General features: G+C 37.0%; 1 protein-coding gene across 4 annotated transcripts; it reads right to left on the bottom strand.

The window, feature by feature from the left end:
• Positions 1 to 478: 478 nt before the first annotated feature.
• Positions 479 to 26789, bottom strand: LOC121327802 (glycerol kinase-like). 4 transcript variants are annotated; one of them, XM_041272009.1, is made up of 20 exons: positions 26648 to 26787; positions 22868 to 22941; positions 22459 to 22565; positions 22234 to 22311; positions 18138 to 18217; positions 17468 to 17605; positions 16919 to 17028; positions 16387 to 16453; positions 11314 to 11349; positions 10768 to 10835; positions 10196 to 10300; positions 9248 to 9290; positions 8933 to 9013; positions 8620 to 8698; positions 8251 to 8347; positions 7429 to 7513; positions 6937 to 7057; positions 6321 to 6464; positions 5283 to 5366; positions 479 to 874 (listed from the first exon to the last, which is right to left on the bottom strand). In XM_041272009.1, exons 1-20 carry the CDS (start codon positions 26723 to 26725, stop codon positions 861 to 863), a joined length of 1689 nt encoding a protein of 562 aa, XP_041127943.1. In that variant the 5' UTR covers positions 26726 to 26787; the 3' UTR covers positions 479 to 860. The 4 variants fall into 4 exon arrangements, with proteins under 4 accessions (XP_041127943.1, XP_041127945.1, XP_041127942.1 ...); XM_041272008.1 differs by lacking the exon at positions 479 to 874 and adding an exon at positions 3266 to 3557 and having other exon boundaries at positions 26648 to 26789; XM_041272010.1 differs by lacking the exons at positions 479 to 874; positions 10196 to 10300 and adding an exon at positions 3267 to 3557 and having other exon boundaries at positions 26648 to 26788.
• Positions 26790 to 27505: the final 716 nt, after the last annotated feature.

Below are 27505 nucleotides of genomic sequence, written 5' to 3'. Positions count from 1 at the left end.
TAGAAATGTCAAGGCTGTTTTTTTTTTTTTTTTTTTTTTATGGATTTGATAATAAATTAGCACTACCAATATGCAGCATCCTTCATGTTTACTACCAAAGTTTAAAATGTCACAGAATATTATTATATATAATATAGATATATATATATATATATATATATATATATATATATATATATATATATATATATATATATAATATATATATATATATATATACATACATACACACACACACACACATACACATTACATAACACACACACACAAAATACATATCTTATTAAAAGCATATTTACATATCTTATTAAAAGCATTTGACATGCACAGCAGTGCAATACTCATGCAATACACACCATTCACAATACACAGTGTAGGTCTAAACAAATATTCTTCTATACTGCATCACTTAAGTATCGTAGGCTTTCCAATGCTACTTTTGCTTACAGAATTTATTGGCTAATATCTCCCTTTTTTCAAGCTGCAGTTCAGATTCAATGAGGACCCAGGAAAGCTTTTAATTTTAAATATCTATAGTAAAGTTACCTCCAATACTAGCAGAAATATTTGTAAAACGAGGAAACAATGTATTCTGCCATCACCGTCCCAAAATCATTTAATCAAATTATTTAAAATATATGTATTTATTTATTTTAAATATAAATATAAAGTAAGACACAATAATTAAGTCCAAACACACTTCAACAAGGCAGCAGGGAAATGTTAAGGAGGGCTGGTGATGGTCTGTAAACTTGGAATGGGTTTTGTTTCTTCCCAGAAGGCTCCATCACATGCAGAGGCAAACCTGGATCTTTGACGTATGGAAAGCAGACTTCAAAACAAGCAAATCGAACCGTTGCTTATTTTTTTAACCCTATATGTGAAGAAAAAAAAAAAGTTGTGGGATTAATTCAGGTACAGTTACATTACAAAGAAGATGCTTTACATTCCATGAAACCGATAGTAGCCTCCATGGATGTTGAATTAGGCATTCCATTAGTTTGAACTGGGGCTGCAGCTGGGCCCACCAAGCAGACTGATGCCAGTCAGGTGGAAGTTCATTCAACTGCATAGACAGACACATTCCAGGGTTGAGTGGTATTTGTTATTTGGCGACAACCCACAAAAAATTCATTACAATAATGATGATGTTTCCCTGAAGAAACTCGACTAGGACTCTCCTTTCATAGGTCATAGAAACAAAGACCGTAGAGCAGGGGCGTCCAAACTCAAGCCCCGGGCCACACTTTTAAGCTCTCTCAGCCAAACCTTGTTGCATTTGGCCGGTAACTTCAATTGGCAGCCAGTCCACAACCTCTGTCATACTGTGTAATGGGGATTCAGATGACACACGCCATCAGTGCAGTATCAGCCACACCCCTGGCTTACAGAAACACTGGCCACACTTGCATTAATTTATGATGCGATTTTAAAGCAATACAAATTGTTTGTTTTTCATGAAGCCGAGTCTTTTTTTTTTTTTTTGGTAAAAAACAAAAAAAAAAAAAAAAAAAAATTGATACTTCAGTATATTACACAGTACAACAAGCAAGTTAGTATTTGAGACAATAAATATGAGTTCTGAACTGGTGCACGGCCAGTTTGGGAAATTACTGTAAACATTTACAGTATTTGTGTATGTCAAGATGTTCTAGGAACTGAGCATAATATTGAAATAGAAGATCAAATAAATCCCAGACTACAATATGTATGGAGAAGTTTGACATTATTAAACCACAAATTCAAATTCACCAAAAATAAAAACAGCAGCAGCAGCAGGCAGGGTGGTGGTTTCAATTGATTTATCATGTATGTGTGACAGTTGGACGGTACATGACCCGCATCTACAATGGACCACTTTTAGCAAAGTGGCAATTGGTTCTACTAAAATTATAACACAACCATGTGGACAGTTTGTTTGACAACCACGACTTCCCTTGCAGCTGGCTTGCCCCAGTTCTCAAGCCTGTTGGTATGTTCAGTAAGTTTGAAAAATTCCTATTTCTGAAAGTGTGTAAATATCCTTTTTTTTTTTTTTTTTTTGCAAAAAGTTTTACTACCACATGTAGGAACCTGGCAGCCACTTTAGTTTGCATCTGGTAAAACACTGAACACATTGCATTGAGCTGCATCACTGACTGGAAATATTTCTGCTACATCGAACATGTATAGTACAAGGAGACAATTTAGATATGTGGGGTCATTTAATTTATATTGATTTTTAAATTATAATTGACTGATGGGGAAAACAGAATGTTAAATATAGCTCTGATTATAACTAATTACTAGCCATATTGAGGAGCTGATCTCTATTCTATTTACCACTCTCCTTAACTTTACCGAGCTACAATCAAGACGATTGCATCAATAATCTTTACATTAAAACTAGGCCTCAACAAAATATGGAGGGGAGAACCTAATTCAAACATCCAGGCAGTGTATGAATGCATGCAAGTACAGGAGTTCAACACCACCACTGCAAGCACTTATGAACATGGTGCAATAATGATTATGGTATCCCTGACATTTATTTGAGGTCCATACGAAACACCAATAAAATAACCACCCTACAGAGCAGCATATTTGTTTCAAGTATACAACGGTTCCTCATTGAAATAGCATGAAAACTGCCCAATTTGCAAAGGAGTTAAATTTTAAAGCCATATATATATATATATATATATATATATATATATATATATATATATATATATATATATATATATATATATATATATATATATATATATATATATTGCTACTCTAGGCGATTGTTTAATTAAACATTCCACATAAGTGTAGAATCGTAATGTCCCAACAGTTTCAAATAGGAGCTTGGGTGCTTCATACTCAACTTGCAGAAAACCAGAATCACACAGGACAAGATCACAGTGCATCTTTCTGATCTGGAGAGTCAGATAAACACACTGTTCTAAAAAGAAGTGCTTAATAAGTTGGTGAAGTGAATACAAAGTAGCCACACCTGCAGGGAACAAGCAGTCACCATGCCAGTTGCACTTTGTAAAATGGTTCACTCACACTGTGGTTTAGTAGATTTTTTTTTTTTGTGATCCCCATTAAAATGTCAGGTTTATATTTGTGTAACTACCTTAACATTTATTATGTTCTTCAAAATAAAATTTACAGAAGCATAGCAATTCCAATTGAAAAACCTCTTTCAAAGTTATTGTTTGAATCCATTATGAATTCTTGGTTACTTTTGAAAGTTACAGTATAACAAAACTTTTTTTTTTAATTTGTTTACAAAATTTGAGGGCATATGATTGAGGCTAAAATTTGAAAGTATTTAAAAGATTTTTTTATCCAAATTACAATCTGAGGATCACTGTATTAGTATTAAAAATCCACACACAAGGAAGCAAACAAACAAGCAAACAAATGTCAGATGGTAGGAAAATGTAAATGCAACACAGGCACAGAAGCGCTCAAGGCCTGGAACAACAACTAACCTGAAATGTACTTTGCTCCAATTAACATAAACATGCTACCCAGTACATAAAAACCCAGAGGCAGACTACTGAAGATACTAGTTTCACCTGCAGCCATCCAGCACAGGGGTCCGATTCAAGCAGAACAAGGAAGAGAACAAAATATATCAAATAAGGGATTTAACAGAATTACACATTGTATTAAATTGTATTAAAACAGAGCAATCAGCCAATACATTAATTCAGTAAATACTGCCTTGATGGAATGCAATGCTAATACCGCTATGCTGATCTTAAATACTTGGGCATAATTTCCATGGATTTACTGCTTGCTAGAAAATGGAGTTAAAAAAAATAATTTGGCAGAGGAGAAACAGCCACTGGTTACACGATTCTAAGCAACCAAAAAAATAAACCTTTCCAATTGAGTATGGCTCTTTCTTAGCCAATATTGAGAAAAGCATTGTGAATAGCGTTGTATATAAACTATAGGAAATACCAAATGCATATAACCTGTACATTCATGTCCTTTAAAAGGATAGATTTTTAAATTAAGAATCATAATACGGAATAGGGACAGACTGATGGATAGGTGAAGAAACTATATTCAGGGTTTGCCTATTAAAAAAAGAAACACTTTAAAAATCAGCAAGACCAAAACTGTTTAGTAGGGTAACAATATAAAAAAATGGGGGATGGGATGAATACAGCGGTTCCAAATAATGATCCTTTAAGGTCTCACTGAACCGACACATTTCGATTGAAATCCGGTTAAGCTTTTAAATCACAATTAGGTTGTGCCGTGTGTATAATCTCCAAAATCCTTTCAATTAAAAACAAACTGTCACATTATAAACAATAAGCGTAACAATAGTGTGCAACTTCTTCATGTAGGGTTAAAAAATGGAACCGACATTTAATATGAACATAGTGATGCTCTTAAACGATGTCATTCGGTCCTGCAGAGTGCTTTCGATTCACAGGGAATTGTCAGCTTTTAACTGGGCAATCATCATGTATGTTTTGCCTCATTTCAATTTAAAACGTTTAAACCTCAACATCAATAGATCGAAGAATTGTAACAAGAGGAAGTTTTTTTAAAACCCTACCCGAAGACGTTACACACTAATATTATTGTTGTATTTATAATGTGGATCTGCATCGCTACGCCAAACTCACCTTTTTGCAAATTAAAAGACGACAATTTATTTAATTGAAAGCACTTCGGAAACTATATACACGCAGCACAACCTAACTGTGCGAATTAAAAGTAAATATATATCACACAGCAATATAAATTGAGGTGACAGACAGCACATTCCTAAATACACCTTTAACTGTAATGGTCCATAATCTATATTACAGTTATATATAACAACAACATGATGTCCAAGTGAAGGCAAGATTATTATTTCTTTATTTGAAAGTTAATTTACTCTTTCTAATATTATGTTTTCGGAAGTATGTCAAAGAAGCATCTACTATCCAATTTTGCCCATATGGAGATAATATCCTGAAATGTAGGGGGGCGGGAAAGGTACATAAGCAAAGGAAATCAGGAAAGAGCAAATTTGACTAAATTGCTTAAAAGAAAAAAATGGGACAGGATTTGATTTGCTTATATGTATTCTTTACCCACCAGTAGAGCTTCAACCAAGAGGATTGCTGCATCCATCTATAGTACTAAAGAAAATGTGGTAGCTAATGTCTCTTAAGTATCCAATGCCTGCAGTACCAAATATTTTTTTGCTGAACACTACAGTACCAATGCATATTGTAAAATACACTTACAGTAAAATCTAATTTAAAAATTAGTTAAATGGAGTTACTCACCGTTGCAATTCAAAGGCGTCGTGGTCTCCCAGTTCATAGACTTAGCTACAGCTTTCTTCCACCGGGCGTATCGAAATTCACTCTCTGAAAAGCAAGCACAAGTGTTAAAGTGAAACTGGATTTTTACTGCATGTTTAATATCATATATACATAATGCCATTTGCTTTTTTAAAAAAAGTTCTCAAAACTAAAGCTCTGTTTTAACAGCAACTGTCATGAATGACAATCTACAGCGAAGGCCAAATTTTTGCATCATGCTGTAGAATTAACTAATTTTAATTCAAAAGTCAAATGAAATCTGCTGAATGTTACGATAACATATTGTATTACACATGGCTTTGTACTTTCCATATATTTAACGAAAAACTGACAAGTTTAGAAATTTGAAATCTAATCATGTTGCAGTTTATTTGGCATTTTTAAAATATCTAAATTATGTGCAATTTAATTTTTTAAAAATTATGCCTCAATCCTAAAATTCTAGGTGATGAAAAACTTTTAGCCATAGCTGTATGTTCACACAATTAATATAGAGGTGTTGCAAAACCAATTTTGTTCTATATATATGCAACTTCAAATGTACCAGTCTAATAGCAGCAAAATATCCAAATTGTACTGTGCTTTGTCCAACAAACGATACACATGTGGTATACAATTACACCAGAAGATGGCACTGTTCAGCCTGAATGCAGCCCGGACAGAGATGTAAATGCTGATGAAGACCCAAACTGATCCCTTGTTTAGCAATCTGTGTCGGTGTGAATTTACTGAAAACACTATCACCTGGCTATGCCCCATCATGCTGGGTTTCAGAGATAGCTAGAAAATGTAATGTGGTACATGCTACCCCACCCGCCTCTCAAAAAACACGTCTCTGTGGACCAAACAATGTGAATGTCCTAATTTGCTGATTCAGCATGAAATATGCCCTACTACATATAGCATGTCTGTGTGAAATGGACAACTACACAAACACTTATAGATTCAGTTGCACTGGGCTCAGATATCCCAATTGAAGTGAATTGGGTGGACCCTTGCCTTCTGGGTTAATCTGTGGCTCAAATCTCTCGCAGGTCACTGCGGTGAGGTCTTCAGGCTCCAGACTCCACACCTGGACCCCTTCAGCAGCTCCTGCTGCCATAGCTGCACCGAGGGCTGTGGTCTCTGGCATGGACGGCTTCACTGTAACAGACAATACTGCATTTAGATAAACTGCAGTTGGACGTCAATATGGCATACATCTTACAGTAATTTTTAACAGAACTGCAAGACAATGAAAGGTAGGAGCTACACAGGTTTAGTGTACATTACAGCAGTAGATCGCTGCATTACCAATTGCTATATTAGCAAAGTTCAATTGACTGAAGGTTACTGCGTCTCTAATACAGATAACATTTTAACCTCACCAATCCAATTGTAGCTATCAAGTGCCACATATACGCACAACCCCTTAAATTAAAAACAAATCATTTAAAAAAACTCCCCCACCACCAACAACCTTGGCAGAACATACCAAGACCTCTCACCACTTATCATTCTGGCACCTTATGGGGAAAAATAATTATAAAATCTTCAATGCCCTCATTTAATACGTCTGCAGTATTTTGTTTATTTATAGTTGTGCTGTCGGGCCACAAGGCCAGCTGTTCCTTACCTACTGGGATGCAGAGGATATCTGCCTGCAGCTGCATCAGTAGCTTATTGTTTGTCATTCCTCCGTCTACCTGCAGTTGCTTTAGAGGAATCCCGCTGTCCTTGTTCATAGCATCCAAAATCTACAAAAGCACATCACACGTTACCCTCGTCAAAATGCAAGACCAGCAGCACATCGTACGTTACCCTCTTCAAACTGCAAGACCAGCAGCACATCGTACGTTACCCTCTTCAAAATGCAAGACCAAAAGTGAATTTAAGGTCAATATTAGGAGCTATTTTCAAGAGGAAAAAAATTCCCTTCCTTGTTATAGAAAACGATTGTGGACCAAACTGGAGACAGTGTCAACGGAATCTAAGTAAACACTTATTTAAAACCATAAATTTATAACTGGTAAATTCTAATACCGCTTTTCCCTAAAAAGCACCAACCCAGATAACTTTATACCAATATTATTTCAGTAATTTAAAAAAATGCACAAACAGTCCTCACCTCTCGTGTCTGAAAGCAGACTGCCTCTAAAGCAGCAAATGCAATGTGACTTCTATTAGTAAACTGAGTAAGGCCACAGATGATCCTGTCAGGGGAAATAAAAAAAAGAAAAAAAAAAAACCCACCCCATTAATACACTAAGCCATGAAGTGAATGCAGACAGTTAGGTAATTGCTAAACAAACTACTTCATCTGCAAATGCATGTATGTTGTTAAGGACAAAAAGATACAAAAAAATGGTAATTCCTACAAATATGGGTGTCAAGTTATAACCAATGGCAGCTATTGTTTTCTACACTTTGCATTGATTAAATGGAGCCAGCAGGTGCAAAGCATATGATCAACCATATTGCACACAGGTGGTGCTAGCTGCCAAGATGTTCAGTATAAAGCATTTCCCTTCTGGCATCAGTGACACCAATACATTGTCAGGCCACATGGTGGCACTGGTTATCTAGTACTGATAGTTCCACACCACAGCAGCACCTGCACCAACTACACTGCTTGGCCAGCATGCCATAATGTGTTTCCCAGATGCCAAAGCAGGCCCTGTCAGAGATGTCTTATAGATTCGGTAGGGTTTCATCAAGCCTGCACTGTCAGCTACTGATCCAACACAAGTAGCCCTAGCACAGTGGCTGCAATGACGTTATAGCAGACCAGCAGCAAGATGACGCAGAGGGACTCAAACTAGCATCTTTGTATGCCAATTGTCTTTTGACACCTCTTTAAATATGTACAATACCAGCCCTCCATGCACAATGACAAAGACATGCAAATTGATCATCTCGATATAGGAAAGGTCAAAACTCACTGACTTACCCTCTAGCGCTAGGTTCCCAGTATGGTGCATATAGACCAGAGAATGCAGGGACAAAATAGCAGCCATAGGAAGTGCCCACAGAAGCAGCTAGTTTTTCTGGAACGTTAAAAAAAAAAAAAAAAAAGCAAATGGAGACATATATAATTGTGCAAAAAGAAAGAAATAGCCACAGATCAAGTTTTTTGGAGGCTTCTGCATTTTCTGCTCTGTCATATCATTTAGCTCAATAAATCACAAAAAAAGCATGAAAAAAAATAGTAGATTCTGGTATCAAATGTCAACACCACTGAGCTAAAAATGTAACATCGTATGTGCGGGCCCCTCCTACATAGTGATATGTATTTCCGTGGGGGAATTTGAACACTCACCAACTTCTTCTGGAGACTGTATAATTCCCAGATTATCTTTCAGCCAGCGTATCACAGCTCCTGCTATAGCCACAGATCCCTAGGAAAACAGGATTCATTCAATATTAATTATAAATTAATTATAAATTATAATAAATGAATTAAAAAAGTGAAGCATTGGTTTACTGTTCCCTTTCTATCATCTGAACAGGCATAAAAAAATATGTGTCTAAGAGTAAGAAATAAGAGTCTAATAAACACCAAAGACCCTCATCTGTGTAACTGGTTCATGCAGCTGTAATGGAGAACACAAAGAAAGGAATTAAAGACTTACCTCTAATGCATAACAGGCAGGCTTGTCTCTCCCAAGCTTGTATGCAACAGTTGTCAGAAGTCCATGCTCAGACATCACAGGCTAAAAGAATAAAAAGATGAAGAATTGGTTTTCATTGAAAGATGCACTAAATGACAAAGTGATGCATTCCAACAAGGTGAAGAGGGTTTCATGGGCACTACAGTGCTTGAGCTTAGTATTAGAGTGCTTAAGAAACATAACACACGCCAACATCTTCTACAATCTCAGTTTGACAAAATGCAACATAATTTTTATGTAAAAAATAAATAATGCAGTATTTGTCCATATGCTTACCTTCTGGCCAGTATTATAAAGCAAAAAGCAACCAGTTCCATACCTGCAACAAATAACACACATGCATGTATACTGTATTACTTGAAAAATACCACCACGCTTGAATAAGCACTGCAGCTGTTTATAGCAATTACATAAACACTGCAGCGTTAATTCAAAGTAATACGGTATCTGCACAGACACACACACCACATTAACATGTGAATACCACCAAGGGCATCTCATGTTCATATGGAAGATCTGGCCATCTATGTTTTATCACTCTGAAACTAACAAACAGCAGGGGAAACTTAAAAATCATCACTTTTGTGACATTACCCTTTGTGTTGGGGGGGGGCGCTAAGGTAGTATAGTCATAGCTAGACACACAATTTTTTGTAATTGTGGAGCAACAAGATGCATTCACTATTTTGACAGTCACTAGACAGCTTTGCTCTGCTGTTGGGGCTAAAGCATTCACAGCAGAACAGAGTCTTCGCTGGTGGTAGCACCAAATCATGGAAACAAGATGGGACTACTACTACTACTACAGCATAGCATTAATGGGTGTACATGGATACCACTTGTATTATATTTGCACAAGGATGAACACCACCTCTTGCCAGATTCATATTTTAGTCAGAAGCCGTGGTGTGAGATACTGACTTTATAATCATTTTAATGTGGACAATGGTTTTGAAAATGAGAAGTTCACATATGTAATACTAAATTTGGAGGTATAGCAAATGAATGTGCAGTCCGATTCAAATGATCCATGTCCTTCTAGGCCACTGGATTAGTAAATGACAAAATGTAGTTTAGTGCATACAAATGTAAGTTTCTAAAACTGGTTGCAAAAAGCCACGACAGACTGTTTAATGGAACAGTTATATACACAGTGTACTGATCAGGAAAGGGATATGGGAAAAGCATTAAACCATCATCCTAATGCATGGCTGCAGGCCTCACCTAGTGTATTGTGGGCAGATTGGGTCACTGTAACATTGGAAGGATATATATGCCCTTGGGAGGGTACAGCCCATGGCAATCAACATGAAACTTGGTCTCAAGGACCTAAAATATGAGGAGAGGTTAGGGAAGATAAGTTCACACTGGCAAAGAAATGAGACTTTAAAAGCATCCCTAACCAGATTCTCTAGGCTTTTACACTAAATGCTGCATAGCACATGCATTTTGATTTTCAATATATACTCAGATGTGTCAAATATATGGATATGCCACAAAAGAATACTTTGGCATATGATGACATGGAAAGAAACCTGGGGAGGTTTATGTCACACTGAAAATTGACCAGAAAAAAAATCATATTTTCTGCATGAAATAAACTTAACCCTGAAAAACCTACTACACAAAATGTAATACACATGTGGAATAGGTTAACAGTGAATGTCATTGGAACAATAATTGGTTCCCAGAGAGAACTGGATTGGTCTACTTGAGAAAGGCATACGAGAGGAAAGCAGGAAATGGGAAACAGGCAAGTCATGTCCAAGTTGTAAATTAGAAGCAATTAAACTTACGTATTTTTTGCTTGTCCATCTTTAAAGCACATCTGCCCAACTAAAGCTGCAGACTGGTCACCCAAACACTGCAATACAAGAGTACACCTCTAATATTAAGACTATTGCAAGAGAGTAACAAACACCTTATGCCAATTTTATAAATTTGCAGGAGTACGATGAAAACAAGTCAGTATAATTGGAAAAGTTCCATCAATTTCAGCAGGACAGTACTGAAGATAAATACAGTAGGTATTTATATATTGGTGGCTCCACATCCCTATTTCCTGTGGATGATAACAGTAGTCCATAATTCTGTTTAAAATGAATTCAAACTTAAATTAATGTACTCAACGTCTATGGCTGGTTTCGCAAACCCAGATTAGTACTAATCTTGGAATAGATAATGTTACCTTGGCAAAAGCAGTCCAAGATTAATACTAATGGTCTGAAACTAGCCGCTAGTATTTTTAAATTGAAATCCTAATTTATTTATGTTGTGTCTACGTATTGTTAAACATCTAGGTGCATTATTGTTACACGCTGTGGTGAGTAATCTGTGCTTACCCCAGAAATAGGAACGCCAGTGAGAGAACCAGATTTCTGTAAAAAAACAAATCAAAATACATGATCTATATATAAGCATGGATGCCAGAAGCAATACGTTTCCAATACACTACATTTAAAAAATAAATAAATAAATCATAGGTAGAGATCACTCTATTGCTAAATATTATCAATACTTAAGGATGCACACTTCTAGTTTACACTTTCTATGCAATCAAGCACAATATTAAACTATTCCAAATTTAAAAAAACAAAACCCTAGTGTGTAACTTCTTACACATTACATATGCCACTACACTATGTATCAAAGCAATCAGGTTCAGATCAGTAGTTACAGTAAAGTTTTTAAAATGTTCCTAACTAAATGAAATAATGAAGACAATTTTCAGGTTGTTTCAACTGGTATGCGCACACATTGAAAAGCACATTTAAGCTACACAAGGGACATATTTCAAAGAAATCCATAGATATGGAAATGTGTCCTAAATGTATGGATTTTCCCCCCATTTTAGAGCACCTTTAATAGAAGCCAATAAGCACACCAAAGTGCCCACAATAAAGTTTAAGGAGCTGATCTGAAATGGCTGACAGGGGTGCTGTGATACAGTGCATCTGTAACCACCTAATGTGCAGTGTCAGTACAGAAAGCTTCAGAAATGTTCATTTTGAAGCACTATGAAAAAGTTGCTTTGGGGAAAAAAAAAAAAAAAAAAAAAAAAAAAAACCACCACCACATTAGCATCAGCAGCTACTTGTTCTGAAGATTCTTTTGTTCTTGTCAAGTATTTTTCAGGATATCTGCTTCCTTGTACTGAATCCTTTGATTGTATTATGACCACTGGAGTAAATCTGACTAAAGCATAGACAGCGATTAGGCACCAAGAACAACATCTTTGGTTATTGTTCTACTACAAACTCAAGATTAAAATCAATTGGAAACCTTTCATTTTAGACTGTCTGGCCATACTTCAAACCTTTAGCAGCTGCTGTACAAAGTGCAAGAGGCTGCAAACATAAAAATGTGTTATGCAAGCACAAAGCAAGACCTGCAACCTCTAACCCCGTTGTGCTTCAGAGTCAAAGTGCATTATCTATTTTATATATGGAGGAAAGGTTACAACTAAACGTGCTCACCCTGGCAGAAGCTCCTGCCTTTTATATTGAGGGTCTCTTGGCATGAAACATGCAGACAATGAGAAAACAGTTGCAGCACATTTCCAATTATTGGAACACAAAACCTGTATCCACAATCATTTTGTCAATCACATGCAGATGTCCAGAAAATACACCACACACTTGCATATATCACGCGATATATGCAAGTGTGTGTATAAAACCACAATATCGCGAGACCCACAGAAGAAAAACAAAAAATACTACACAATCAAACTCGCTTTATCAAAGCCTCTAGAATATTTGTAAACAGGGCAGCAATACACCATGAAACATACAGAAATAGGAGGCTAATATAGTATATCATAATATATAATTTAATTAAGAGAATAAAAACATACTACAGAATATAAAACATACTAAGATAACTGCCTAGCCTCAGTTTAATTGTTTTTGTAATCTACCAGCGGCTTGTTGCATACGCTCGCTGATAAGAGTGCAGACCATTTTTTTTTTTTTTTTTTTTTTTTTTTTTTTTAAAAATCAATGTTGTCCTTCTGGAGTCCTCTGAATGCCTTTTAATTTTTTTTTATTTTTTTTTTAAACCATTTAAATGCACAGGGTTATATTTAGTTATTATTTGTCCTGCAGTTGCCTTCAATTAATTTTTCTGCACTAGGAGTCTACTGCTACTTTGTATAGTATGCAGAATACGTGAATGTAAACATCTAACACCAGTACATACGACACTCTTTCAAATAAACGTGTTATGATTTTTAATGTGTGGTTCTAAGTTAAAGGACGGTATTATTTTGTCCCCAGCACCTCTTTCTTTACAAATTAAGCACTGCCTATTATAATAAATAAAACCTATGACTTACTTGTTAGTCAGGCAGTGTACAACGGGGTAATTTCAGTTAGTTTTTTCCTGTTTGCACTAATATTGAGACAAAATGCTTTTATCCATCCTCTCAATTGATTTGCATTTGCCAACTTTTAAATCACAACATCCAGTTTAGCCCCAGTTTTGACAAGATCAATAGCTTAACTTTTCTTCCAAGACACTTTTTTAATGCAGCAATAATGTACTCAGCAGTAACCAGTGTTGAACTCGAAAGAAAATTTAACCACCAAATCAAATGTGTAACCTTCTAATAAGGCTAATTACATTAGTGCGGTTTTATTTTGTCACTTCATTTCAACTAGAAGGGAACCATGTATTTTTCTAAATTGGAAAACGTTAGGTATCGCCTACATACATATACTGAACAAAAATAAACACAATTTCAAAGATTTTACTGAGTTACAGTTCATTCAAGGAAATCAGTCAATTGAAATAAATTCATTAGGCCCTAATCTATGGATTTCACATAACTGTGACCAAGAGATGCATATCTGTATTCCATCATATCTTAAAATAAAAAATGGTAAGGGCGTGGATCCGAAAACCAGTCAGTATCTGGTGTGACCACCATTTGCCTCATGCAGCGCGACACATCTCCTTCGCATAGTTCAGGCTGTTGATTGTGGCCTGTGGAATGTTGTCCCACTCCTCTTCAATGGCTGTGCGAAGTTGCTGGATATTGGCGGAAACTGGAACACGCGGTCATACACGTCGATACAGAGCATCCCAAACATGCTCAATGGGTGACATGTCTGGTGAGTATGCAGGCCATGGAAGAAATGGGACATTTTCAGCTTCCAGGAATTGTGTACTGATCCTTGTGACATGGGGCCGTGCATTATCATGCTGAAACATGAGGTGATGGCGGCGGATGAATGGCACGACAATGGGCCTCAGGATCTCGTCACGGTATCTCTGTGCATTCAAAATGCCATCAATAAAATGCAATTGTGTTCGTTGTCCGTAGCTTATGCCTGCCCATACCATAGCCCCACTGCCACCATGGGGTACTCTGTTCACAATGTTGACATCAGCAAACTGCTCTCCCACACGACACCACACACGCTCTCTGCCACCTGCCCGGTACCGTTGAAACCAGGATTCATCCGTGAAGAGCACATTTCTCCAGCGTGCCGGCGGCCATCGAAGGTGAGCATTTGCCCACTGAAGTCGGTTACGACGCCGAAGTGCAGTCAGGTCAAGACCTTGGTGAGGACGAAGAGCACACAGATGAGCTTCCCTGAGATGGTTTCTGCAGAAATTCTTTGGTTGTGCAAACCCACAGTTTCATCAGCTGTCCGAGTGGCTGGTCTCGGACGATCCCACAGGTGAAGAAGCCGGATGTGGAGGTCCTGGGCTGGCGTAGTTACTTGTGGTCTGCAGTTGAGAGACCAGTTGGACATACTGCCAAATTCTCTAAAACGAAGTTGGAGGTGGCTTATGGTAGATAAATGAACATTGAATTCTCTGGCAACAGCTCTGGTGGACATTCCTGCTGTCAGTATGCCAATTGCACGCTCCCTCAAAACTTGAGACATCTGTGGCATTGTGTTGTGTGACAAAACTGCACATTTTAGACTGGCCTTTTATTGTCCCCAGCACAAGGTGCACCTGTGTAATGATCATGCTGTTTAATCTTGATATGCCACACCTGTCAGGTGGATGGATTATTTTGGCAAAGGAGAAGTGCTCACTAACAGGGATGTAAACAAATTTGTGCACAAAATTTGAGAGAAATAAGCTTTTTGTGCATCTGGAAAATTTCTGGGATCTTTTATTTCAGCTCATGAAACATAGGACCAACACTTTAAATGTTGCGTTTATTTTTGTTCAGTGTAGTTTTGTAAATGGTTTCATTGGGTGGAAGGGAAGCAATGTTTGCCGCAGTCAGTGCTTCCACACAGTACATGTATACGACTAACATGAATTTGTAGTCGGTAATATAAACCAAACCAAACAACTGTAATTGCGTCTATGGCTGGGGGGGGGGCGGCGGTCGGTCGAGCCTCCTGAGCTCCCTGGTTGCACCACTATATATTATACACACACACACACATAGTATTAAGTAAAATATGAAATATTTAATTGAAAACTACGTGACTTTCTCTTGAGGATGGTACTGGATTACATAAAAATAATCAAAACAAAGTCCTTTAAACATTCTTTATTAATAATCTTGTAAAATCGATTAAATCTCTCAACACAATAAGTATTAACAAGCGGACAATTGTAGACAATTGGAAATGCTCTGTTTACTGTTTTGTCACAGGTGAGGGCAAATCACAAGTGGAACAGCCTGAATAAAATTAAAAAAACATTACTCACCATACTAGAACATATTTTCTATGAGTCAGCAGAAATAATAAAAATAAAAAAAGTAAGTTTTAAAAAAAGGACTGCTGGCACAAACTTCTGGACTGAAAGCAAAATGTCCAGGCAAACATATAACCCCTCAAACAGTAAAATAGTACATACAGTACTTCCATAACCAAGCGCACCCAATCTGTCAAATTATGAAATGTAAAGAAAGCAATGTTGTCAATTGTGAATTAATGTACAAGGTCCAGAAACTCAATTGTTAATCTTGATCACTAGTTTATAATAAAGAGAGAGAGGAGAGCGAGAGAGAGACACTTCAGAAGCTTACTTATTACCAGTGAACTACTTTATCTAGAACACTAATTTACAAAACTTATTTGCATTTTGACGGCATAAGATAAGTAGTGCTTTTAGGGTCAATGTCCCTTTCCAAGAGCAGATAAAATGAGTTGATGCTATAATGCTTATTACAAAAATAACATACTGTGGATAGATTAAATCTAACCCAAGGAACACTGAAGTGGGTGAGCGCATAATAATGTTTAAAACTGACACTGCAAGTTATTGGAGGCTTGCAATGGGATGCCATTTTAAGGTAACAAAATCCTTTACACACTGTAACTGGATGGAAATGGGAAGCAATTCAGTATGTTTAAACTCCCTTTACAAAAAGAATATACATTAATTCCATGTAAAATATACAATTGTGGGACACACACACACAAAAAAAAACTTACGATTAGGCCATATATTTCAGAGGAACTTCTCACTTTTGGAAGAATTTCCACTGGAATGTCAAAAAATCTATTTTGGGGAAAAAAAAAAAAAAAGTTTTGTTTTTTTTAATTCTGGAGGGGTGCAATAAAATGACATTTTATAAACAGAATAGGACATCTGAGAGGAGTAGGAGAAACATTGAATAATATGGGTAAACAAGTCTGATGTACTGGAAAAAATACAGGCAGCAGAGTGCAAAGTGATGTTTTTAGTGAGCTCAGATACTGGTCCTGCAGATGAAACGTTAACACAATGTGATCTAGAGCGCATAATCCATTAGGAAAATGTACTTTTCAATACTAAAATATATCAGAGTATCTTTTTCAAATTTAGGATTAAATAACAGCTTGTTTAAAAAAGCACAATCAACTGCAAAATAGCTTTACATACATATTAAATTGTAGCATTAAATAGGTTTAAGATACAATGAAAGGAAATGTACATGACCTTATATTGATATAATACATTAAGGAATTTGTGTCAAGCACTTACTGACAAAGTTCAGGATCCCAGTCTAACGTGTGAACATTGAACAGCATCGTCCTGCTTGCATTGGTCACGTCTGTGCAGTGAACGCCACCATTCTTGGCACCTGTTAAGCTCTGATGGCATTACAGAAATGGTATGATCAGGACCAGAGAAAAAAAATTGCCCATGAACACTGCAACATATTTAACAATCCCGAATTTATTAACTTTTTTTTTTTTTTTTTTTTAAATACACCACTATTTGCTTTACTGTGTCCTCCCTCGGCATTAATCTCAGTCTAACCTCATCTTGGAGGCAATATGGGCTGGGACAGCCACAAACTCAATGTTTCTTTATACCAGTTTAGTTACAGAAGGCAATAAAATCAAGAATATTTTGTTCAAACAATTGCGCGTGTGCAAGGCAGTGCAACATTTACAGCCTCTTTTTACTAGCAAATTTAAGCTTAGGAAACTTTATACAGTACATAAAGGCAGCAGGAAATTCAGATTTTATGATTTACTGTTTTAAGTCAGATAGATGTAAACTCTTAGAGATACTAAACGTTCTTACCCAAATAAGCCAGGAGTCAATGGTACCAAACATAGCACGACCGCTGTGAACTGCACTCCTGACTCCATCCACATTGTCCATGAGCCATCGAAGCTTCACAGCACTGAAGTAGGTACTGATGGGGAGGCCGGTCTTGTGCTATTAATAGAGGGGGTGAGAGTAAGATGGGGTGAAACGCACAGACAAAACAGCAGTATGCATGCATCAAAATACTAATGTGCAAATTAGGTGCTGGGTGTGAATAGATTGTGTACGCGACTCCGGATCCAGTAACAGTTAACAATTAGGTTACATATCACTACAATAGATGCTGAAATGTGGTACTATATGTATTTTAATATGAATAGTTATTAAAAGGATTGAAACACACAGTACTTGTTTGTAGTCTATTGATATTTCACTGTTTGATAATTCAGGTTTGATCTGTTTTGACAATGAAGTGCTATATTATATTGTATAAGGGCACTTTAATATTACATGTGTTTTTTTTATATTGTGTAAATCAGAAAACAGAATAAAATAGAGGGAGCACTGTATAGTCCTCTAGTGTTAAAGTAAAAACCATTATAACCTCTTGTTGAGGTTATAACACCAAAATCCTGGATCAAGTGCTATGAGAATGATCTACAGTTCCTGTGTATTCATACACTGCAATGACAGGGTCACTCACTTTCAGGTGGTTCTTGTTTTTCCCTGGTGTTCTGTTTATTAGCCGCTCTACTGTGGATTGAGTTCTCAGGTCCAGCCAAACTGAAAGGAAACAAACCAACCTCATTTTAAATAAACACATTTTTATATAAATGGATCAGATAATTGTTAGTTTAAAAAATAAAGAAAAAATAACAGTACCGTATGAATTCACAATGGATTGTATCAATGTAATCATTCATTAAAATGTATGAAGTGATGGAAAATGTTATATGTTATTTATTTTTAAATGGGCCTATAGATAAAAGGAGGTGTGGCAGAGCAGGGCTCTGCCCTGTATAGATTGGCAGGGATTCCCCTACCTGCCTGGGTTTATTGTGTTCAGGTGGCTGGGTTTGAATGGAGTAATTAACGATCATTCAGCACCCAGCCACCTGACAAAGCAAGCAAGTGGTTGTGTTTGCTGGTTTTGGCTTGCTGTTTTGTGGTTTTTTAATTCTGTTCCAGTGAAGACATCGCCAAGCCTGGAAACCTTCATTTTTGTAAGTTTTGCTTTGTGTTTTGTTATTTGTGTTTAAATCCTTTTGTTTTGGCCCTTGTGCCCTTTTATTTTGTGTTTACTTATAATAAAAGTATTATTTTTTTGAACTGCAGTCTGTCTCTGGTCCTCTATCCACTTGTCAGCCTGTCACAGGAGGCTTCACCTAACTTTTGGAATTTGTTGTTTAAATATATGTAAGGTCTCACCATGGGCCATTATTTTTTCCCCAAACCAGTTCACCATCTCAGTCATGCTTGCTTGTTTAACATTAGCATACAGAAGCTGGTACACGTTGATCAGGTCTTGGTCTACACATTAGGCATTATTAACTTAAGAGTAAACAAGAAGACTGGCCAAACCCTAACCTGAATTATGAGCATGTTGTGCTCAAACCCAGTATTTGGACATTGCTCTTTGGTTTACGAACACAGCTTCCTCACAAAACAAAGATGTGCAAGCACCTCTAGTCCAAGTGGGTTGATTTTTTTCTTCATAATGATTAAACTGCCAACTGTACAGAATTTAAAAGACAACAGCTTTGCTATTGTTTCAATAGTTCCTGCTTGTTGGTCGTTTGACATTTGATCACAGAAAGGTTCATCTAGACAGCAATGACTAAACCATGCGTAAAGAAAGGTTAAGGTTTCCCCCGTCACTGAAACACATGCCTAGGGTTATATATTGTAAGGAACGGTCGACTCCAGGGTGAACAAAATAAAACCATTACCTTCAGGAATCTCTGGGGTTTAGTTTACATCTCGCAATACAATATTTAACATTTTAATTGGGCAAGGGTACTTGAATGATTCTTTGTATTCTACCTCATGAAAATCCTTTTAGCATACACATGTTCCATTAGCAACAAACTGAACTAGCAAGAAAAAGGTACATTGACACCAGGAAGCACAGATGTATGGCTCATAACTGATTAGAGATCATTCAGAATGCTTTCTTGGAAAATGGAAAGCATGGATTCAAGGCTCTAAATACTAAAAGGACCTCCTTTTTTTCCCCAAATAGTTTAGTCAACTTGAACAATTTTTTAAAAATGTTATTTTAGGTCAGAAAAGATTGCCGCATCACAAACAGCAATTTGAAAGTCCTCTTAGAAATTGTTGAATACTTTGTTGCAACTGTGTTACTTTTGGTAATTAAATGTACTAGCTATTTTAATTTTACACAAATCAAATTTTTTATTTCTTTATTTGGAATATGTACAAAGACTTCTCAATCATGCCAATGGCCAGCGCTTCAACAACTTGCACCGCTGCCTTAGAGATTTTGTTGTGTCAAATGGTGACTTGTCCTGTGAGTATTAACGGATGTTAATGCATCTATGGGAAGTGTATTGCCTTGTTTCCACTGCTTGGCGCTACAGCCCATGGCTAGCCGCCGAAATTGCGGTGCGTCAAAAGGTCACTGGGGGATTGTATTGTGTTTTAAAAGAAACCGCCGGGAAACAAATGCATTTAACCTTAGGCTCATTACCAATACAATGGTTACCTGGTTCAGGAGAGCACAGCCAAATAGCCAGGTTTTGTCATTGAGTTTATCATGAATTTAGGGAAAAAAAAAAAAAGCGAAATTAGACTTTTGTCTTGTGTGCTGAAGCAGGACGAACACGGTTCAATTTAACAGTTCTCTGCTTTTAGTGAATACAATAAAGCTTAAAAAGACAAATCATGAAAGTGGTATATGCTTGCTATACTTATATGAACAAAAATCAGCCACAATGGTAGAAATTTCCTGGTCGATGATGACGCACCTCCTTGGTAGGTAGTTTGGCTACATCCAGAATGAGATGGAAAACCTGACCAGATAGCTGTGCTCATCCTCTTGGGCGAGCCGTGGAAACACCCTGTTTTGTTGCCTTGGGCAGCCATATCCAGGAGTGTCAGGCAGTGGAAATTATATAGACCACAAAGAACAGTACACCTGTGGATGATTTAAAAGATGCACTGTAGCCAGAAAGCCACTCTTGAATGACAAGTAAAAACACTATTGAAGATATTTTATGGAGCTTTTTACAAATAGACTAAATTAGGTTTATTTTATTTTCTTTATGGATACGCTGGCTAGCTCCACACACCAAATCTACATTTAACTGATTTTAAGGATACATGGCTATTGTTTGAATAGCCCTTACTTGTTAGTCATTACTATTTGAGTATATCAGATTGATATACAAATGAATGCCTAGCACACTTTCTTTTTACTTTAGCCTACTGGTAACACAAAATAAATCATGCTGCTGCTGCACCGCACACATTGGCGTACAAATACGAATAAAAGATTTTAGGGTTTATTTTATTATTATTTTTAACTTGGTCTACTTAGCAGCATAGACAAGTAACACACAATAGATAATGGTCCTATGCAGATGCTCAGAATGAGCTGGAGGGGTTAGTGGCACATGTGTGCAGTCTATTGCTCCCAACACGCTGTGGAAACCAGAAATGTCATAGAAATTTGTTTTCAAGGCTTATAAGTACATCCTGACCTTAGTGAAAATCAGGTACTTGGGTTTTCATCTCAAATACAACTATCAACTGGCAACACACGAGAAAAAGCGGACTGGGAAATGCCAACAGCTTTAGTACATCTCATTACAATATTTTTGATCACTCATGTCCACCCTTTTTTTTTTGTGAATTTCTGTAGGAATGCCCAGAATTACATTTCACTTAAGGCTAAACTGCGGCTACTAAGCATTTGTTAAAATGATGCTAACAGCGTTGCATTTGTTTAGTACATTTCATTCTACACTTCCAACTGGTTTGCAACGATTGCGACAGACACAACACTTTAGTTCATCTACCCCTCAATCGTAACCTATAGGAAAAGACAAAAGGCAACAAATAGCTGAAACACTTGTGTAATTTACCTAATTTTATCTGCATCCAGATAGTACTGTTAAACTGTGATGGTCAATCAATGCAATAAAATAACAAAAAGTTAATGATTTCTTCTCACTGAAGTGCTAGTAGAGCAATAGTGGGATTCTACAACAGATTTACATGAACCTTTTATCTTTCATTGCAACGGTCCAAGTGTATATCTTCAATTAAGGGTTTGTACAATATACTGTATTAGACCATTTCTGAATAATGTTCCAAATAACTTTGTCAGACATTAAATCATGCCATTTTGTTATTAAAACAACCACTGTTTCATAATTCATGTGCACATTACACACAATGTATTTAAAATTAATTAATAAGGTTGACATACAAGTATTACAGTGCACTTACATTTGTATGAAGTAAGCATTACTAAGAGATACATTACACACTTATTAACCCACATCCAAAAGTGGTTTTGGAAGAAGGAAGATTGGATAATTAAGTTTAAGCAAACAAGATTTGTTAACTGGTATACCTTAGAATGGAGTTATCTTTCCTACTGTAGACTATACAGGTGTGCAGTATTGAAAGAAAACATGTGTTGGTTTATAGGTAATTACATTGATATTAAAAGCAACACACATTTGACTGTTCAATGCAAGTATACTACTACATCAGGTATTCTTTCTTCAAAAACTGCCATTACATGTTTAAAATAAATAGAAGCTACTTACCAATAGCATTATAGAGAGGTTCTCCAGTTATCTTGTCCCACACAACTGTTGTTTCTCTTTGATTGCTGACTCCAATTGCTTGAAATAAGAAATACAGTGATTACTTGTCTCCCCCTAAAACTTGTTTATGTACAAGGAATGTGGGCAAGTATTTTCTTTAAAATTACAAAACAAGAACCAGTACAATAAGAGACTATAATATGAAGCTATTTAAACTTGAAATACCTTTGATGTTGGATATGTCAATACCAAGCTGGGTGAGTTTCTCACACGTCCTTTCCATGCACTCATAGACAGATTGCAAGATCTGCTTGGGGTCCTGCTCCACCCACCTGAACAATTAATGGAACTCAGATCAGTTACGCACACACAAACCAAACCTTCGTTTTTATGCTTTGCCTTCTAAAGATCCGGGTTTTTTTTTAGCCTTATACCCTTTATTGCTGGTTTAACCCAACTAGGCAACAAAGGGTCCAGTCAAACAGTTCCTTGCATATCAGGGAGTAAAAATCATCTTTCAAGGGAGTGCCTTCAGAAAACATGCAACTATTGAAACTTGGAAAGATAGTGAGGAGAAACATGAACCCACGGTCACTAGAAGGCATTACCCAAAACATTTGCCTGCTTGACTTACCCTTCTTTGGGAAATTTCTGTTTGATCTCCACTTGATGGTGACTCAATAATTCTGCTGTTTTTGCATTAAAAACCTTAAAGTAAAAAGAGAGGTTCAAGTTAAGACAACTGTACTAGTATCTGGAGGGAAGTGGTTTGTTTTTTCCATCCACCCCTATTGAACCCAAAGTGCCCATGTCCCCAAGGTTAATTATTATAAGTTAGATTTTATGTTGCAATTTATTGTATCAATGCACGAGTCATGTAATTTGAACAGTCTTGCCATTTATTTGAACATTTGAGCTATAGTTCACCAACATGATGTTCAATTCCTTTTACAATTTAAATCTGCCAAATTATGTTTTCTGTACACATACACTCCAGGCACAGAAGACAATTGAACTCCAATGGCAAATTAGTAGCCAAATAGTTACATCAGTTACCTACTTTATCGATGTACCTTCTCAAAGATGTCAGATAGAAAGATAGAGAGATATACAGACACACTGTCTATAGAAAGTCTACACCACCTTGAACTTTTCACATTTTGTTGTGTCAGTGCCTCAGAGTTTCATGCATTTACATGATGATTTTCCCCCCCCACTTATCTACAAACCATACTCCACAATGTTAAGGGGAAAAAAGTTTTTATTGAGAAAAACTATATATTCAATACAAAACTGAAAGACCATAATTGCATAAGTCTCCACTCCCAAGTTAATACTTGATGGAAGCACCTTTGGCAGCAATTACAGCTGTGAGTCTGGGTTTGGCAATATTTGACCATTCTTCTTTACAAAACTGTTCAAGCTCTGTCAAGTTCCTTGGGGAGTGTTGATGGACAGCAATCTTCAAGTCATGCCACAAACTTTCAATTGGATTTAGGTCGGGGCTCTGAGTGGGCCACTCAAGGACATTTACCTTTTTGTTCCTTAGGCACTCCAATGTAGCTTTATTCCTTAGGCACTTCAGCGTAGCTTTAGCGGTGTGCTTTGGGGCGTTGTCATGCGGAAAGGTGAACTTCCATCCCAGTTTTAGCTTTCTTGCAGAGGGCAGCAGGTTTTCCTCAAGGACTTCTCTGTGCTTTGCTCCATTCATTTTCCCTTCTATCCTGACAAGTGCTCCAGTCCTTGCCAATGAGAAACATCCCCATAACATAATACTGCCACCTCCATGCTTCACTGTAGGGATGGTGTTCTGTGTTGGGTTCGCGCCAAACACAACGCTTTGCATTTAGGCCAAAAAGTTCCATTTTAGTTTTGTCAGACCACCAAACTTGTCACATGGCTACAAAATCTCCAGAGTGTTTTTTGCATACTTCAAATAGGATTCAAGATGGGCTTTCTTGAGTAATGGCTTCCTTCTTGCCACCCTACCATACAGGCCAGATTTGTGGAATGCTTGGGATATTGTTGTTACATGCACACTTTGGCAAGTCTTGGCCATAAAAGCCTGTAGCTCTTGCAAAGTTGTCATTGGCCTCTTGGTAGCCTCTCCAATCAATCTCCTTCTTGCTCGGTCATCCAGTTTGGAGGGACGGCCTGATCTAGGCAGGGTCTTGGTGGTGCCATACACCTTCCACTTCTTAAAAATCGTCTTGACCGTGCTCCAAGGGATACTCAAGACAGGTGCAGCCATTTTTAGACATAGTAATACAAACATAACAATAATAAAATAACAAATTAAAAGAAGTTTGTTTTATTCCTGCACACAAATCTACAAAGATAAATGCCACGGGTCACAGTGACCCGAAACAACTTATTTGTACACATGACCTCTTCTAAAAAAAATAAACATCTCAAAAGGTACTGTTTTCTGTGTATAAGTTTATGACCCCAAGATCGGCAACTTAGCAAATTCAGAATTTGAAGCATGCCCCTAACATTTAAAAAAAATAAATAAAAAAATAAAAAAAAACTACCCACCAACTCACACCTGTTTGATCACTGTTTAATGATACACTTTTGTTGAAAGGTCCATTTTGGTATCTTTACATTTGATCACTAGAGAATTGCAGATAAAGGCCAAATACTGACAACCTACTTTAATAAATATTGATGTAAATGTTAATCAAATAACTGAAAATGATAGTGTGGCATACTAACACACACTCACCTCCGCTAATATATTGTATCATTATCACCAAAATAACCTATTCATTCTTTTAAAATGAGAAGCACCATACTATACAGAACTATAGTGTTAAGTAGTCCCCCCCCCCCCCCCCCCCCCCATCAGAAATTGTGACTTCTTCCTGACAAACTGTACACTATTCTTAGGATTGTGAAAATACCTTTCTGTAGTATATAAGCAGCAACGACAACATCTGTCTTAGACACATGTGCATCGTTCCACTTCAACACAATGATAAAATGTAAAAACTGGAACTCTTCTTAAAGGTCCTATTTTGAAATATGTGAAATTTGTTTGCTATAGCCCTATTACAGCAGAAGTCACGTGATAATGAAATGAAATTTCCAAGCTTGAGAAAAGTAACCAGGGTGGGATGACTAAAACAGAAAATTATACAACTTGCAAGTAATTTTAATGCCCGACATCCTTCTAAAATAGTTTTCTACAAAAGATGAATTTTGACATCATGTGACCAACAAGTGCGGTTCTTTGGACTTGAATATATCGATTATGAACTCAGTAAGTTATCTATTAATATTGTAATCTGTGTTTTATTTACACAGGCTAATTTTTTTTATTTTTTATTTTTGGGTCAAAAAACCTGGAATGTCTTGCATGCTTGAATCCAGAACATTCAAACATGACCTTAAGGGAAGCCAAAAAGAGTGTTCTGTGGAATGTAAATGAACTGAAATTAAAACTAAAAAAGAGAAAGGGACCACTTTAAAGGGGTTTTCCTTGGTCAATGTAAAACATCCCCACTTAGACCACATAAAACCAAGCCAGCAGACCACCATTGGCTGTGGGCACAGAGGGCTTTGCTAGTTTCACCCTGAAATGTAAGTGTTCAGTGTTGGAGGGTGTAATGTCCAATGAAGAAGGAGCAGTAATACAATTAACAGATCTACTGTACAACATGAAGTGTTCCTCTACTTATCAGAAGCTGAACAAAGGCTAACATATTCTCATTCTCAACAAACAAAAAAAAAAAAAAGCCAACCTTGGCATTCCGATTAAATATATAGACCTAACTATAAAAACAAATCTCATTAAAAAATACTAAATTGGCTGCTTAAATATAGCTGTGGCATTTTTAAACTATTTACTCCTACCCTGCAATACATGTTTACAGTAGTTTCATGATGAGTTTTATTTGTTGTTTAGAACACCTGAATAAACAGGGATGGAAACGAGACTCCTGTTGCATTATTACGGGCTTTCTGTGGAATTACATACAGTGAAGTCTGTTACAGACAGTTCAGGGCTGTCAACATATTAACTACTTGTGACTTGTCGTGTGTAGTAACTGTGACATTACAGATGTAGAGACGGTGAATGCAACCCGACAACTCATGTCAGGCCAGATGGGTGCCGTTCACTTCACCAAACCAAACGTAACCGGGACAAAACACAGATACGAGTCCAACTTGTTCAATTACTATTAATCAAGCAGACACACTACGTGTAAGCACGTTACGGCTACTAATTCTTAATGCATACATTGACGTGATAATATGCGCTTACAATAAACTACACCAATAACAGTATAATCTGCAAAAATGTAATTTGCTAGAATTTGTAATTGACGGACATTTAAATCGAAGGGCATAAGGAATAAATCACGATGTACAGTTGTTACATTGAAATACAATTCTATGAATGACTTACCAAAAACCTAGTAGAGCTTGTCCCCTGGTCAATGGCTCCCACCAACGGCCCCAGCATTATTCTGTCAGATGCTGCCATTCTCCAGTGATATTGTAGACAAGTCCTAGTGATACCCTGGGAATGCAGCAGTGTTTCGGCTTTTATATAGACCAGCGACTGCCTTCCATACTGACACACCAATCCTGCCATACAGGCGGAAACCTATAACCAAGCACGCCTCCCTCGCAGTGACGCGGCCAAAGAATTCTGGTGAAAGGAGTGTTCGGAGGCGCTGTCCGCCGCTCCACCAATCACAAGAAAATGAGTTCAATGTCAAACAGTGAACGGAGTGACCCTACCAGCCAGTCATGTGTCTGCCCATTAATATATCTTGAGCATGTGCTTATCTTTACCAAGCAGAGGGTGGACATTGAGGTCTCTATTTTTTAAAAAAGTTGTCGCCAGAATAAGATTGTTTTAGACTTAAAATAATGCAGTGGTCCCTGTTACACAAACAAAGCAGCAGTGAATGCAGTCGTCTTTATCTGAAACCACACCTTGTAGTAGCTTTACTACATTCCTCACAGTAGTAAAGCTGTAAAAACGTTTCCTTTGGCCTCAAAAAAACACGGGGCATTTGCAAAAATGAACCTATTGCCACATTCGTATGTTTTCCTTGTGTATATGGAATCCTGCATAGCCCCATCGTGCAAGTCTGCAAGTTTTAAGGTCATTTCGTAAAGTGAGCACCTTCTAAAACAACAGCTTCTTTTATAATGTATCACACTCAAAGTGCTAAACAACATACTTAAGACTAAATGTGTAAAACCTGGAGTATACCCTAAGGCAGTTCCTTCAAAGGTAAAACATCTTCCACGG

The sequence above is a fragment of the Polyodon spathula genome, chromosome 15, assembly GCF_017654505.1.
Source record: "Polyodon spathula isolate WHYD16114869_AA chromosome 15, ASM1765450v1, whole genome shotgun sequence".
Lineage (NCBI taxonomy): Eukaryota > Metazoa > Chordata > Actinopteri > Acipenseriformes > Polyodontidae > Polyodon > Polyodon spathula.
This window is presented reverse-complemented; position numbering and strand designations above follow the sequence as displayed.